A 15,777-nucleotide genomic window follows, 5' to 3' on the forward strand; every position below is an offset into this window, starting at 1 on the left:
CAATCCCAAAACAATTGTAACATCTCTTGAACACAATAGACATTGACAAAATTGTCATCAGTCAACTGCAAAAAGGCAGCTTTTACTTGGAACAGCTTACATCCTGTGACGATATCTGTAACACCATCCAACAGCCACATCTGCTTATTTCAGGTCCTTGGGAAAGACTTGAAAGGTGGAGAGAACTTCCAAATCCAGCCTAAAACTTTGATTGTGTGACAAATAATAATAATGAAAACAGAGTGAATCTCCCCACATATGTCCAAACTATTCACCTTGACTGGCCCTGGATCGAGTGCGCATTCCTAATGCAATGTTCTCTCCAGTTGGAGATGATATCTTCAGAACAGCTTTCATGTTCTCATGTTCTACAGCATCTTCAGCATCTTGGAGCCCTTGCAGTTGATTTTGAGGTGTTGGAGAGCTACTAGAGAATTTTCCACACTGTAAAAAAAGGAAAAGTAACAATCATTTTTAGATTTATTCTTCAGTTCTAGATCAATAAAGAAAGAGGTCAATCCTTGGTAGATTTTATTCATGCTTGATTTCTAGAAATATAATTTCTTTCTTTCTTTTTAATAATTTTTAAATTTTATTTCTTAAAATACAAACTTCAAGTGAAAAAAGGGAAACAATAACAAAACAAAAACTAAACAAGACAAAAGGTGCATAAAATGCATATATTATCCCAATAATAATACTTTTCCCAGAGGAGGTATTCAGCAGGTTCTGACCAGTTCTGGATAACTGGTAGTGGAAATTTTGAGTAGTTTGGAGAACCGGCAAATACCACTTCTGACTGGAGATTTTACAATATACTTTCCCTACCATGCCTTCCAAGCCATGCCCAGAGAACCGGTAGTAAAAATTTTTTGATTCCCACCACTGAATTTTCCCCTTAAAAACAGATCTATAATTTAAAACTTCTACAGCTCTATTTGCCTAACTATATTAACTTACCATCTGTTTACTGTAAAAAAAAAAGTTAATAGGTAAAGCCTATTACAAAAATAAACTTCAAAGCCCCCTATTGATAATCTATTATAATATTCCACAGGCAGAAACTCCACAACGGCTTCTAAACTATCATAAACCATTGCAGTTCCTATATCTAATGTGTCCAGGATTGAATATATTCAAATGATTCTTACTAATAAAGCCTTTCCTTAAAATTATAATTGGGATCTTTTCCAACAATTGCAAGTCTTAGTTCTCTTTGGTGGATATCTCCACAGCACTTCAGAAGCTTTTGTGCAAATTGAACCAAAATATTTCTTAACAGTTGTCTTCTGATTGAATATGAGTCTATTCCACAATTTTCAATAGTTTTCTTAAGAAAGATCAGTTCATCACTGATCCATTCTTCCCTAACTAAGTCTTTTAAACTCATGCCCTTTTCAGCCTTCTCCAACATGCCTGAAATTCTCAAAGCTCCTTCTCTTTCAATTCTGTCAGCAACAAATTGACTTCTAATCCACCCAATTGCAAGTCTGATTTAGCTGCTGTTACCTATATCTGAATATTATCCTTAGGTTGAGTTATGACTGTTGTTAAATCATCAGATCTTTAATCTAAATTTTCATTCAGAGCCTATAAATTGAAAAGTATATATATTTTCAAACAATGAGATAGGGAGTGATGGAAAGAAAGGAAACCTCAGATTAAAGAAGGAGATATCGGAAGCATACCCAGATTCAGCCCTAAAGGACTCAAATGCCTATACACAAACCCTCAAAGTTTGGAGAACAAACAATACTGGTACTTGAAGTACTAGTACACAAGGGCAAATATGATATAGTTATCGTTATCAAAACTTGGTGGGATGAAATGCATGATTGGAATATATTGATGGAAGGCAAATTTTTTTGGCTATATTATAGAACTAGACAAATAGCAAAAACTTTTGGAAAAAAATTACAAATTGACAATGGCTACTGTATATAAGGAAAACCTTTTAAAAATGTTTTACAGGTGGCATCCGCCACCGGCAAGATTAGCAAAAATGTTTAAAAATATGTCCGCCGAATGTTGAAATTCGAACCAGAGCCCATGTACTTATTATCATATGTGATAGACATGTGTGAAAGCAAGAAAATATTAGACAAAAATACACACATGGTTGGAAAAGATGGTTAAGCATCATATAGATTTAAAACCAGAAATATTTTTGTTAGGTATAATATCAGAAAGTTATGATAAAGGAACTATATATTTAATACATGTATTGATAGCGGCGAGAATTGTATCTGAAGGATATTGAAAAAATGAGAACACCCTACCAGATGAAGACATAATTTGGAAAATATTGGACTCTGCAGAGATGGATAGACAGACATTAAAAATAAAAGAGACACAGAGTATTATTCAAAATGGAATAGATTATATCAATGGATAGAGATAAGAGATAAAAGTTAGATGAAGAAAGATCACTGTTATATGTATATAAAATGTGAATGTTTTCTATAACGTAAGTATGTTAGTATAAAGAGAGAGGAGAGCTGGTCATTGATATGAGGGGTTGACAAACCAATGCAAGTACCACAGTGGTCCTGTAATGTCCAAACAATAGAGACATGTGTGGAACAGATCACAGAGGCAGCAAGCAGAGTGTATACACATGAGAAACATGAGGGTTATATTAGAGGCCAAGAAGCAAGTTGGTGGCTGATGTTGAAGAACGAATCAAAACAAGTCTTGATGAAACTCGCTTAAACATTTTTGTAACTCAGATAATTGCTTTCCGATATTAGTTTATGATTGCATGGATTATTTTTTGCTTAGCTAGGTAAAATTCATGCAGAAAAAAGCTTTAATTTTTGTAGCACAAGGTATAATTTTGAGAAGATAGTTAACAATATTTGGTTTACAAGACACTTTTGTGAGGTATATGATCGCATGTGGGATTTATCATACCAAGCTAAACATTGTGCAATTGCAAAAATAACAACAGATTTGAATTCTTGGTGTAAAAACCACATATTTTTAGAACCCCTCACTGAAAAAAATGGCAAAAACGCCCACTGCATTCTAACCTCTATGCCACTATGACTCTTTCTAATTAAAAGGTTTCTTTCAATATATAAAAACAAAAAAAAAGGAAAGGAAACAATTGGTTCATTAATTAGAGAAGATGGCAAGGAAGCAATGGGCAGTAGAGAGAAAGCAGAGCTTCTTAATTCATTCTTTGCATTTGTCTTCATGCAAAAAAATACAGCCCAACTTACCAAAACATAACCGCAAAAGATAGATTAGGAATAGAAATTAAAATAAAAAAGAAAATGATAAGAGAACACCAGTCCACTCTAGATCACTGGGACCTGATGGATTACATCCCAGAGATCTCAAGGAGCTGGCAGCTGTGATCTCGGAACCATTGAACCATATCTTTCAAAGATCCTGGAGCATCAGGGAACTACCAGAGGACTGGGAAAGAGCTGATCCCAAATTCAAAAAAGGGAAAAAAATACCCCAGACCAATCATAACTCAATATTTGATAAGAAACTGGAAAAGATAATCAAGCAACAGAACGGCAAAAACCTAGAAGTAAGCAGAGTTATAACCAGAAGCCAACATGAGTTTGTCCAAAACAGATCATGCCAAACAAATCTTATTTCATTCTTTGTAAAAGTGACTAAATTAACGGATTAGCAAAATGCTGTGAACATAATATACTTGGATTTCAGGAAGACATTTGACAAAGAAGACCATAACCTATTTCTTAGTAAGTGGAAAAAAATGTGGAATAGGCAGCATTACCACTAAATGGATTTGTACTGGCTGGCAAATTGCACTCAATATGTAGTTCTTAATGGAACTACAACTATATGAAGGGAGGTAAACAGTAGGATACCCCAAGGTTCTGTCTTAGTTCTGTCCTAGTACTCTTTAATAGCTTTATTTATATGAGAAAATACAAAGGGAACTTATCGAATTTGCAGACAAGACCAAGTTGGCAGGAATACCCAACAGATAGGTTTAAGATCCAGATGGAAAATTGGAACCTATCTAACAAAATGAAATTCAGGGCAGAGAAAAGTAAGATTTTACACTTAGGCAACAAAATGAAAGTTGGCAGTAAATGCAAGAGGAATCTTGGACTCTTGGTGGACAATCACTTAAAGTGATTCAAGCAAGTATAAATGTGAACCTTATAGTATTTAGAAGCTATTTGCAGTATTGATTGCAAAATTTAAAACATTAAAAATTCCTATAATATATGGAAATAACTGCTAATCTGAAATATATCTAAGGAAAAAAAGCTACCTTTGGAAAGGTCTACCTCAGTTTTCTGACCCTAAATAAGCAGAAACAAGGGCCAGAAAAATGAGTCATTCAGAGCTATCAAAGCAAAGTTATCTCAAGGCATTTCTGTTCTTATTCAAGTAGAAATGATGCTGAGATCCTCTATAATTACTTATATCACGCAGAAGCTGAGTGAAAGAAAGCAAAGGTGGAACACTAAATAATACAAAGATAATATTTACAACCTGATGAATTCCTTCACAATGTTAAACATCTCCAATAAAATATATTTGTGCACTCCATTTCTTGCTTCTGGTGTTTGTGTTTAAATTGTATACAATTGCTTATTTTGTTGTATTTTTTACAGGGTGTCTCCCTTCTAGTCTCCCATGACAAACATGATATGAAGAAGAGAAAAGATAACTGGTATTTGATATTACCTGTTTTTCTACTTCAGATTATCTTCTGAACTTGCCATAACAACCTCTTTTCTTCTAATAATATAACCAGGCCTTGTTTAGCAACTACCTTAGTTAGTGAACATTTTCAAAATACGCTTCTAACCATGACCAAATCGGATTCTGACCAAAAAATTCACAAAATTTTTGAATCTGGTCACAAACACATACTCGGATGGCGATCAAACACGACTACTGACCCAGAAATTCATGAAGACTAAACATTAAAAGACGAAGAAATCGCCAAAGTTATGGAACAAATTATGGTAGTGACCAGGGGTTCTATTGTATCCCTGGCATCATTAAACATAAAAATTTTATCCAAATGATGTGGTAGCAACCAGTGATTTTCACAGTGGTTCTCCCATTCATGAGCATCTATGGTAGCAACTAAGTTTCTTAACAAGCATGTCACCAGAACAGATTGCAGTGGCCAAAGGTGGACTGCCTACAGAGTATTTGATGGTCATAATTTCTACAATGCAATGTGAAATTTAGGATTAACAATCTTTGTGGCAAATGGGCATAAATCTATAATGCTTAGACTTGCCATGCTTTTTTAGATAACCAATTAGTCATCATGCTGAAAGAAAAAGTGCCATATAGGTAGTTCTCAAGTTGTGACCACATCTTAACCCACAATTTCCATCGCTAAGCAAGACAGTTGTTAAATGAGTTTTACCCCATTTTATGATCTTTTCGCCATAGTTTTTTTCAGTTTGTTAGTTAACCATGCAGTCATTAAGCAAATCTATCTTTCCCCATTGATTTTGCTTATTGGAAGCCAGCTGGGAAGTTTACAAATGGTGATGACATGATCCTGAGACAATGCAACTATCATAAATATATGCCAGTTGCCAAGTGCCCAAATTTTGATGATGTGAATATGGGGATATTGGAATGGACATAAGTATGAAAAATAGTTATGAAAATACAGAACTGCAGATATAAGAATTCCAGCCACAAAGCATGATAATGAAGCATTCCCATGGAACTGCCTTTGTTATCAATAGTTCTCACAGCAATCAGTTTTGAACAGAACATGCTTTTGTCAGAACCATACCTCAATGTCATCTTCTTCATCTGTCTACCAGTGGAACAAGGAATAGAACAGAGAAGGATAGGAAGCAGCATTAGGTAAGGTATAATGTCAACATACTAGCTATCAAAAAAATTACGACTCTGCTTCTGTATTATAGATAAAATATGTAATATAAAAATCAAGTATTAATGTGCATCTTTCATGATATCACAGAACAATAAAAATCCCAAATTTTATATTATGGGAATGTTGTTTCAATAATAAATTACACTGGAGCCTTGTCTGCAATTTATCGTCACGTTCTCCAACATATTCCATAGATAAAGATATCTACGGAATATGCTGGAGGTCAATTAAAGGTCAATTAAGTCAATTAAATTTCCCCCTCCATTTTCCTTGTTATTTTCTTTCTTGAAATCTCCATTATTACTGAGGCCAACAGCCATTCTGAGTTTTTCTGGAACACTCTGCATTCTGTCAAACCCTTTTTCTGGAAATTCAAAGTGGCAAAAAAAGCATTTCCTAACAAGTCTGTGAGTTAAAAGTGTGAGTAAAAAAATTGTCCTGAAATCACCAAGAAACTGTTTTTGATTGAAAATGGACATAAAATAGGAATTTCCCAATCTAAACTCAGGATTTTAATTAAAACGAATGTTGTCACATTTATAAAGTATTTTGGGTTTCTGTAAACTTCAACAGTCATATGAGAATAATAGAACAGCAGAGTTGGAAGGGACCTTGGAGGTCTTCTAGTCCAATCTCCTGTTCAAGCAGGAGGCCCTATATTATTTCAAATGGCTGTCCAGTCTCTTCTTGACAACCTCCAGTGGTGGAGCACCAACAATTTCTGGAGGCAACTTGTTCCACTGGTTAATTGTTCTGTCAGGAAGTTTCTTCTTAATTCTAAGTTGGATCTCTTTTTGATAAGCTCCTCTCCATTACTTCTTGTCCTTTATGAGTGTTTATGTTATTTTTATTTATTTACTAGATTTATAAGCTGTTTAATCCCTGTAAATTGAAAAAGAATAATAAAATATCACAATACATAAATATTAGTATTAAAATATAGAACATAAAAAGGTGATCAAGCACCATAATAAAAATAACTGAAAGGGCCATTCAACTGTCCTGTAATCCTAGAGAAAGAGCTAGATCTTAACAGCATTCACAAAGGCAAGCGAACTTGGGGTTTGTGGGGAGGGGGAGGGAGGGATGAAATAGTATGTTCCAGAGAATAGGCAACCTTCTATAGTGGAATGTTGAGGAAGACTATGAAGCATGGGGTGAAGAAATGCTACCCAGGGATAGAGAGGGCACAGTCCCTAGCTAAATATTGGGTGGAAAAAGAGTCTAAGTCCTTCTGCAGTTTCTCAAACTGCAAAGGATATTGCTAGAGATGTGTACTTCCTTATTTGCAAAATTGATGTTAGTCTTCCTGGTAGACAAGATAGGAAAAACGACCAGGTATGTTTATTCTATGTTCTTGCAAGGCTACATTTGCAGAATATTTATGTAAACCTGATTTTACTGTAAGGTGGAATCTACAATCCCTGGGCTGCTCGCATGCAAAGCTCCATTTGTGCAAGAGGCACACTTGTTTGGAAAACTCCACTTGTGAGTGATGGGTGGGCACATTTGTGCACGAAGCTCCTTTTGCATGAATGGTGGGAAGGCGCACTTGCATACAGATGGAGCTGTATATACATATATCCGCCACTCACACAGAACAATCCTCTCTCCCCACCCTCGCAAGTCCATCAAAGTTGGGGAGTACTGCTTGTAAGGTGGGGACTGGAAAGGTTGGGGACTGTTGCTGTAAAGTGAAAGGATTTAAAAGATCTCGATCTGCCCTTGATGGAATGTGTGGAGCAGGAAGATGTTTCTGGGATGTTCTTGTTTTTAAATTGGCCTGTTTTAGCTCCCTGAATAGTATTTTCTCACTTGAGTTTAGTATAGGAAGGAATGAGTAGGACCAAGATATGAATATAAAATATGAATTAAAAATTAGACAAAAAGTTAGAATAATTAGTAACAGAGTTAAAACATATCTAAAAAAGACGTTAAAAATATACAGACAAGGATATATAAAAATATGCAGACATAAAATTAGAGTCTAATTTATTACTATTCAATTTGAAGGAAAAATATTTTTTCTGAGAGGCTTACCAGAAAATGGGGGAAAAGGTACAAATTTAAGAGATGTAATTGTAACAAAAATTTCTAAATAGTTTAATCATTTAGACATTTCTGTTGCAATTACATCTCTTAAATTAGACTACTCCAAGGAAACTGATATGATTAACAAAATAAATTCAACATATGCAACCAGAAGATAGTTGCTAAGAGACATCATAATTTCATTTGTGAGAAAATCTATTAAAGAACTGGAGATGCAGAAATATTACCAACAGAGATTTATGATCCTTAGGAAGGAAGTGCAAATATTTATAGTAATCCAAATTATAATACTAACGAAATATAAAGAATACTCCTTTCTGATAGATCTTTTAAAGCAAAACAACATTCTCTTTCATTGGAATAAAGTGGAAGGCATTATCAACATTTTATATTACATTCAGTACCCAAAGCACAAAGTTTTCCCGAAAGATATAGATCCAAACTGCATCACTTCCCACAAAATAAAGATCAACTACCACAAGAACTGGCCTTGAAGAAAAAGTTAAAAAGAAGTCTGGCAGTGACCAAGGACATGCTATAGAGATGGGAGCCATAGCTGGAATACCTGAAAACTTTTTATCATATAAGGATGGATTTTAAGATTTTAATATGGGGCAAATTCCCCACAAAAAAGAAATAAAAATACAATTTCAATATTAAAAAAAACACACAACCAAGATATAATATGCTTGCAAGAAGCCCATATTAAAGAAACTGATAAAAATGTTTAGTAAGTAAAAATTTAGGATTGGAATATATCTTGGCCAATCACAAAAATAAAACCAATGGGGTAGTTTTGTGTATAAACTCCCAATTACAAATACATTTATTGTTTGCTGACGATCAAGGTATATAATTGTGCAAATTGAACTACAGGGAATAAAATCTATTGTAGTTGGTGTATATACCCCATGCCAAGAAAAAGCTAAGTTTTACAAACACCTATTCTCCTTTTCTTTTCAATATTGGTGTATACTTGAGGACTTGATGACATAGAAACCCTACAGTTGGACAGATCTGCTGATAAAGGAATTAAAGAAATATAAGGGAAACTGCCCCAACTGTTTTTTAAAAATCGATTGATACTTTAGGTTCGGTGATGTATGGACTGGAAAAATATTTCACTTTTTAATCAGAGAGACAGAAATCCTTTTCTAGAATTGATATGATATAGATTACTAAAAGTTTGATTCACAAAATATTAAAGCTAACATTCTTCTAAAATCTTTTTCTGATCACAATCCAATGATGTTAACCTTAAATTTAAATCCATCTTTTAAATGGAGATTAATTGAATCTATTTTGCAGAAACCACAGAATGCATATAAGTACTCCAAGACTATTTTAATATTTAATTTTATTAATTTTTAATAATTTAACTTTGAAACTAAAGTATTTAATCATTTAATTTTAAAACTAAAACATTTAATAATGTAATAATGTACATAATAATGTACTTTTACAATAATGCACATTAAAAAAACATATTTTTCAAATATGTAGTTTCTTTTGGAACTATTAAACTAATCGATATAAAAGACACAAAGTTATATTAGAATGTGTTAATGATTATACTTTAGTGTATATTGATTTCAAAGCTATGAGGCAATTAGGAGAAAATTATGAATAGTCTTGAAATAACCAAAACAATTAAAAGAGCTAAGATAAAGCTCCAGGCCTTTGATGGCTTATTGAGTGGAATTACAAAATGTTTGAAGATCAACTACTTTTCTGATAAAGGATTTAATGCATTCTATTTTTCAGGAAATGCTATGCCTGATTCATGGAAAGAAATTGGTGTTTCTTTCATACCCAAGGAGAGACAGGATAAACTGCGAAGCACTACAGACTATTTTCTCTTTTTAATAATGTTTATAAAATTGTTTACTTTAGCTGAAAGACTTAAAAAAGTGTTACAAGATTATATATGTGTGTGTGTGTGTGTGTGTGTGTGTGTGTGTGTGTGTGTGTGTGTGTGTATATGTATATGTATATGTATGGTTTTCTACAACTAATGGATAATGTGAGAGTAATCTCACAGCTACAACAATGTAGTGACAAACAGGTTTCATTAATTTTCTTAGATGCAAAGAAAGTTTTGGACAATTTGAACTGGAAAATTAGAAAATAAAACGGAAATTAAAGTTGTGAAAAAGATAAAGTACCTGGGAGTGATTCTTACTAATGAAAATTCTAGTTTATAGAAAAATATATTAAAATGTGGAATGAGATAAAATTGTATTCACACAGATGGGAAAAATTAGATTTGTCATTAATGGGAAGAATTTTACAAGAATATTCCTAGAATATTATTTCTTTTCCAGAGTATTGATTTAAAATTCTTCTTTTAAATAGTGGCAGAAGTCCAAAGTTCTCTTGAAAACACTATTATTTAGTTATAAAATCCACCAGTTCCTCATTGTATGTTGACCTTCTTTTGGGAGTACGGGAGAAAACACCATTCATGGTCCCAACTGTTTGGCTTTCAGGCTTGGCTGCTCATTCTCTTGCTATTTTTTTCCAACTTTTCAAGAATCTCATTTTTATAAGCACATTCTATAGTGGGACAAAACTGACACTACTGAAGACTTATAATCACTGAAATATTGTGATTTCTCTTTGGCTTTCTCAATTACAGGCAAAATGCCTCATGTTCCCTGAGCTTTTCTAAAGCTAGCTTGACTATCTGGCATCACCTTTTCCTTGTGGGGCTCTAACTGGATAATCCTAAGCATGGGGCTAGTAAGACTTGGTCAGTTAAAATGCCATGGAACTTAGTAGATATATTTACAGAATACATAATAACAGAGTTGGGAGGGATCTTGGAGGTCTACTAGTCTAACTCTCTGCTTGAGCAGAAGACCATATACCATTCTGGATAAAGGGCTGTCCAATCTCTTCTTAAAACATCCAGTAAAGAAGCACCAACAACTTCACCAGTTGTTGAAATTCAGTAGCCTAATAGTCCATCCTGAATCTTTTATTCTATTATCTTACCTTTTTCCTATTGTAGATTAAACAATTATTTAATTGGGGGTGTGCATATAAGTGATAACAATTTGAACATAACCATATTCATCTCAATAACAGAGTAATAAAATGAGGAGTTTCTTTTTATACTACCTGATCCAAAATAGCATCAAGAGTCATATATTGTTAACTGTGATGAAATGTGCATCCACAGCAGCAGAGGGGGAGTACTTGGTCAATCAGAGCCTTCCCAGAAAGAGGCCCGGTTAAGAGACTGCTGTACCAAGTGGGAGGGGGAAGGCTAGCCATATGATAGACTCTCTCAAGGTATGTTTAGTAAATTAGAAAGTTATTCCTTTACTTTGGCAAGTTTCTGTCCATTAGGTGCAAGCAAATAAAAGATTGAATTCAATTGGATCTCACAGTCTTATTTCTGGTTTTGGGTCTGACATTAACTTATTTAAACAATTATAAAATATGTACTGGTTTTATAACCAGAAAATAAATATTCAATACAGTACAGTAAAGAAAAGGATGCCTTGCTCAGAAGAAACCTGCAAATGATCTATATTCATGTTAGCTTGTTACTGCAACCTAAAAAATAATCCACATTTCATTAATGTTGATCTGGAAAAGAAAAATAAAAAAGCTGTGACAACGAATAGCAACTAGTAATATATTTTTTCTGCAGAACAATTTTGAGCAAGCAGTCTAAACAAGAATTAAATCTTTGAACAGGCATGGTACTACCACAATTCTTTTGTACAAGAGAATTAAAATTGACAATAAGATCCAACTTTAAATTATGTAATATTTCAAGTGTAGTCTTACCAGTGCTTTATAAAGTGGTACTTTATATAGTGGAATTATCACTTCCTGTCATTTTGATACTATTCCTCTGTTGATACAAAGGAACTGGAGTTTTAAAAATTCTTGCTAGAATTTTTGCTAGAAAAGAAATCCATCTGAAAATTGTGCTAAATAATTTATCCCCTATTGTTATTAACAGCCTGAAAATTAAAATTAGAAACTGATACAGTACTTCTATCTTTAGTAAAATAATTTAAAGTTTTTGGGTGCTGCAGGCTTTTACTTTAGAAATGATTGCTACAAATGCAATCCCTTCAATCTTTATAGCGGAAGTATTGAGCTAGGTTTCACTGATTTTGTCATTAAATGAAAAGAGGTTACTAGCTAGTATGGGGTCAAAATTAGATAGCATCTGGTGAAATAGTTGATGCTTTTATGTAGATAAACAATGACATGTGAATTAATTTCACTGAATGCAAACCTAGCTTCGAAACCTGTTCACTTCTTTGTCATATTTCTTACCAATTAGAATTCAAGATTATTTACTAATTTTATAGATACTATTTGTTAAACATTTTAGAAAGGAGAATTGGATTTTTTGTTTTTACCACCATATATTAGAAATGTTCTCTTGGACAAACATTTCTGCATATAATGACTTTTAGCCTATTGATTTTCACAGGACAGTCAATGTCTGCAAATAAACATTAAAATCTATTGAAAAAAATTAAAAATTAAAGAACTTCTACATTTTAAGAAAGATTAGGTTTTGAGGCAGCCTAGTTTCAAAAATACCAGTATTTATTTGTTTGCAATACGGCAGATTAATTCTCTTAAAAAGTTTTCTCTGTCTGCAAATTGTGCTCCATTTTACTGAAAAATTAATTACAATGATTTGTGGATTTTTCACATCATTCAGCAAAAGGTTTAAATCTTCATTTCTCTTAACTTAAGCTGTGTGTGTTTGTGTATGTGTTTGTGTGCACACACATCTATATGGTGAATTCATGCACACATACAGTATATGAATGAGAATACAGAAAGTGCAGTTTCTTTGTGAGAAGCTAGATGTAAAGAAATGTAAACATAGTCTGAAAGTTCTTCAATATTAATCAAATTTCAAGTATCAGAGATTTCTTGAGCTGTTTGGACTGAGTAAGACCATTCTTAACTGAAGATTTACATATTTAAGAATTTACTCCTTCAGATTCAGAAGAAATATACCTTAGTGCTGAAGAAACTAGTTGATGGTATGAAAAGCTGTATTTACTTTATTACTTTTCAGAAAACTTGTTGAGCAAGTAAAATGCCTATTTATGTTAGAGGAAAGCAAATATATTATCAAGGTTTAAAAAAGAAAGACTGATTTAGGAATTATAGATTATCATAGGGAATATGAACATTGATATCTTGAGAGATTTTACAGCATATGATAAAGAAATTGATTTATAAGTATATTGAAAACAATGTATTGATTACTCTAAAGTTAGGGTACATTTTTAATGAATACGACTTTTATCTCAACTTTGGGGAATAAATTGTAGACAAGAAGTAAATGTAAACTATTTTGATTTCAGCAACATCATTTAAAAATATCCTATCAGAAGTCTATGCCAGAGGATATAAGGAAGAAATTAGAAAAGCAACACTAAGTTGTCATGATGCAAGTTGTGCTTTTTGCATAAGCAGTGTGATATTCACACATATATAAAATGGTTCAAAAACACACATCTGAAGTACAATGTTCCACTAATGAACTTTGAATACAGTGTTATTTTATATGTTTGGTGGTTTTAAATGTTAAATTTAAGTGTTAATTTAAACATCTAACCTTGAGTTACAAATTCTGGTCTTGACAGTTGTACTAGTTTGGTCCATGTAAATTTTAGGACAGGATACTGTATAGCTTTTACAATAGTGCTTTTTGAAAATGATTTGTTACTTGAATATAACTCGAAACTATTCTATTTTAGACTTTTATTGAATTATTTGAATATACACAATGAAAATTGTCAATGTTAGGAAGTACTATTATGTGTATGTTACAAATCATTCTAAAGTCCTTTTTACATTATTTCTGTTGAGCTATTGAAAAGGGAAAAAAATCTGAAATGCAGTGGGCCTTAATAAAAACTTCTTTATTAGCATATGGAAATAGCCCCTTTCTCTGTATGTTTTGTGCCTGCAGTTTTTGCTTTCTTCTGTCATATTGTTTTAATATCACCCTGGTTGCTCTGGCTTAGGTAGCTCATGCTATGAATGTACTTTGAGAGTCAGACTTTGAAAAAAAAAGAAAACTGCAGCTCTGAGAAAGTAGAGAATCCTGATTAGATGGTTAAAAAGATATCTGAACACAACTCACTTAACAAATGCCTTGTTTAACAACAGAAATTCTGGTCCAAATTATAGTCATAAGTTGAGGACTACTTTGTATAATGTTAGCAAGTACTGAGTCTGAAGTACTTTTACCAATATCCATGAAATGTAATTTTAATTTCTGCCATTTTCTGTGCCACAACACATTCATAATCATATTGTTGCTCTCTAATATACTCTAATAAGTGAATGTAGTTCAATAATCTGCTTTTCATGCAGGCAGAATATGTAGGCAATGATAATTTGTGAATAATAACTTGTTTATGCAAGCAGAGAAACCTGATAATTATGCTTTCCTGCACAAGAGACAAGGACAAAAGTGAACATAGATATAGGTAACCCTCGACTTACAATTGTAATGATGTCTGCCCATCACAGTTGTAAATCATAACTATCATAACAAATGTTAACATGAAAAATAAATTCAGTCTATAGAGAAAAAAGAGAATGGACTTGTCAATTCTAATTGCTGTTCTGTTTGAAAAAATATATAAGGAACTACACATTATACTCTGACATCTCTCTGATTTTCTGATCCTAAAATTCTTCTTACTACTATTTTTTCATTAGTCAGTTTAGCAACAATTCTTCAGCAGCAAAATGATTTATATTAAATCAGAATTTTAAATCTAATTTCAGTTTGGTTGACATTAGTTATAATTAACTATGGTTAATTTTGGAAATATCAGAATAACAGTGGATAAGTTTATCAGCAACTAACCCCCAGATATATATATATATTACTGCATGTGATTTATTTTCAACTTACATCTGTGATCATTTTCCCTCTGGTTTTGTTCCTTTCTCTGTGGTTGGCTCGCTTCTGTTTCTGTTGCAAAACCCGTTCCCTGGTGGTACGATACTCCAGTGCAAATTCACAAATAATTTTGCAGAATTTATTGATGTTGATTTCACGGATTGCATAAAGAGGATAGCCCAAAAATAACAAGAAGGAGTGGAACCTAGACAACCATAACAAGTTACCTTTTAGAATTTTTTCTATAGTTTAGTAACAGAATGCCCCCAACCATTCTTTTCATGTAGAAAACCAAAGTTTGGCATTTTGGGGATAGAAGACCTCCTTTCAACTCTTAAATTCTCTTAAAAATAAATGTTTTTGAATTATGAATTTATATTTTATGTTTCCCAGATATCTGTTTTTCATGCCTTTGAATCCTTTTGCCTTCATTCCAAGGATTTATAAAAATAAAGAGAGTGACAACAAAGACATAGTTTGTGATTTCTTCTTTAACTTTCATGTGATGATACATAAAATAAATTTTGGGGGAATGGATAAACTGAATAACATTGATTTTATTTAATTAATGTTAATCTAATGTCAGCAAGGTAAGGATGTTTGGAAATACTTTAATAAAGAAAAAGATATGTATACCATCCATTTTTGTTGTTTTGATAAAGTTCAGATTTAGATATCTAATAGTAGCAATCTATTGTTAAAAATGGCTTATTTCCTTGTTCCCAAGTAGTATTTATTCATTATGAACTGCACTATACTCCATTATTTTTAAACAAGTAATGAAAATATATTTAAATATTATGAGAAATACATACACAACATTATTTTTAAGTCTTGCTAACAATGAATTGTTAATAACTGCACAACTAAAATAACTCAGCTGATGTAGATGAGAAAAGCAGATAAAAGTTCTGAATGGATTCAACTTAAAAAAACTTAGTTA

The 15,777-nt window shown here is 32.6% G+C and overlaps 1 protein-coding gene across 10 annotated transcripts in view; it reads right to left on the bottom strand.

Annotated features, from left to right (window-relative positions):
- Positions 1-15,777, bottom strand: part of FHOD3 (formin homology 2 domain containing 3) — a 268,815-nt gene that overhangs the window by 8,588 nt on the left and 244,450 nt on the right. For 7 of the 10 annotated variants that reach the window (XM_026678282.2, XM_087946239.1, XM_026678281.2 and 4 more), the window contains 3 exons: positions 14,847-15,039; positions 5,765-5,788; positions 276-444 (listed from right to left, as the gene is read on the bottom strand). In XM_026678282.2, the coding sequence (XP_026534067.1) occupies positions 276-444; positions 5,765-5,788; positions 14,847-15,039 (386 nt within the window). The remainder of the gene's footprint in view (positions 1-275; positions 445-5,764; positions 5,789-14,846; positions 15,040-15,777) is intronic. The other 3 variants (XM_026678283.2, XM_026678279.2, XM_087946237.1) reach the window with 1 other exon arrangement.

This window comes from Notechis scutatus, chromosome Z (assembly GCF_049901735.1).
Source record: "Notechis scutatus isolate UNSWTSFEM ecotype Mainland chromosome Z, rNotScu1.2, whole genome shotgun sequence".
NCBI lineage: Eukaryota > Metazoa > Chordata > Lepidosauria > Squamata > Elapidae > Notechis > Notechis scutatus.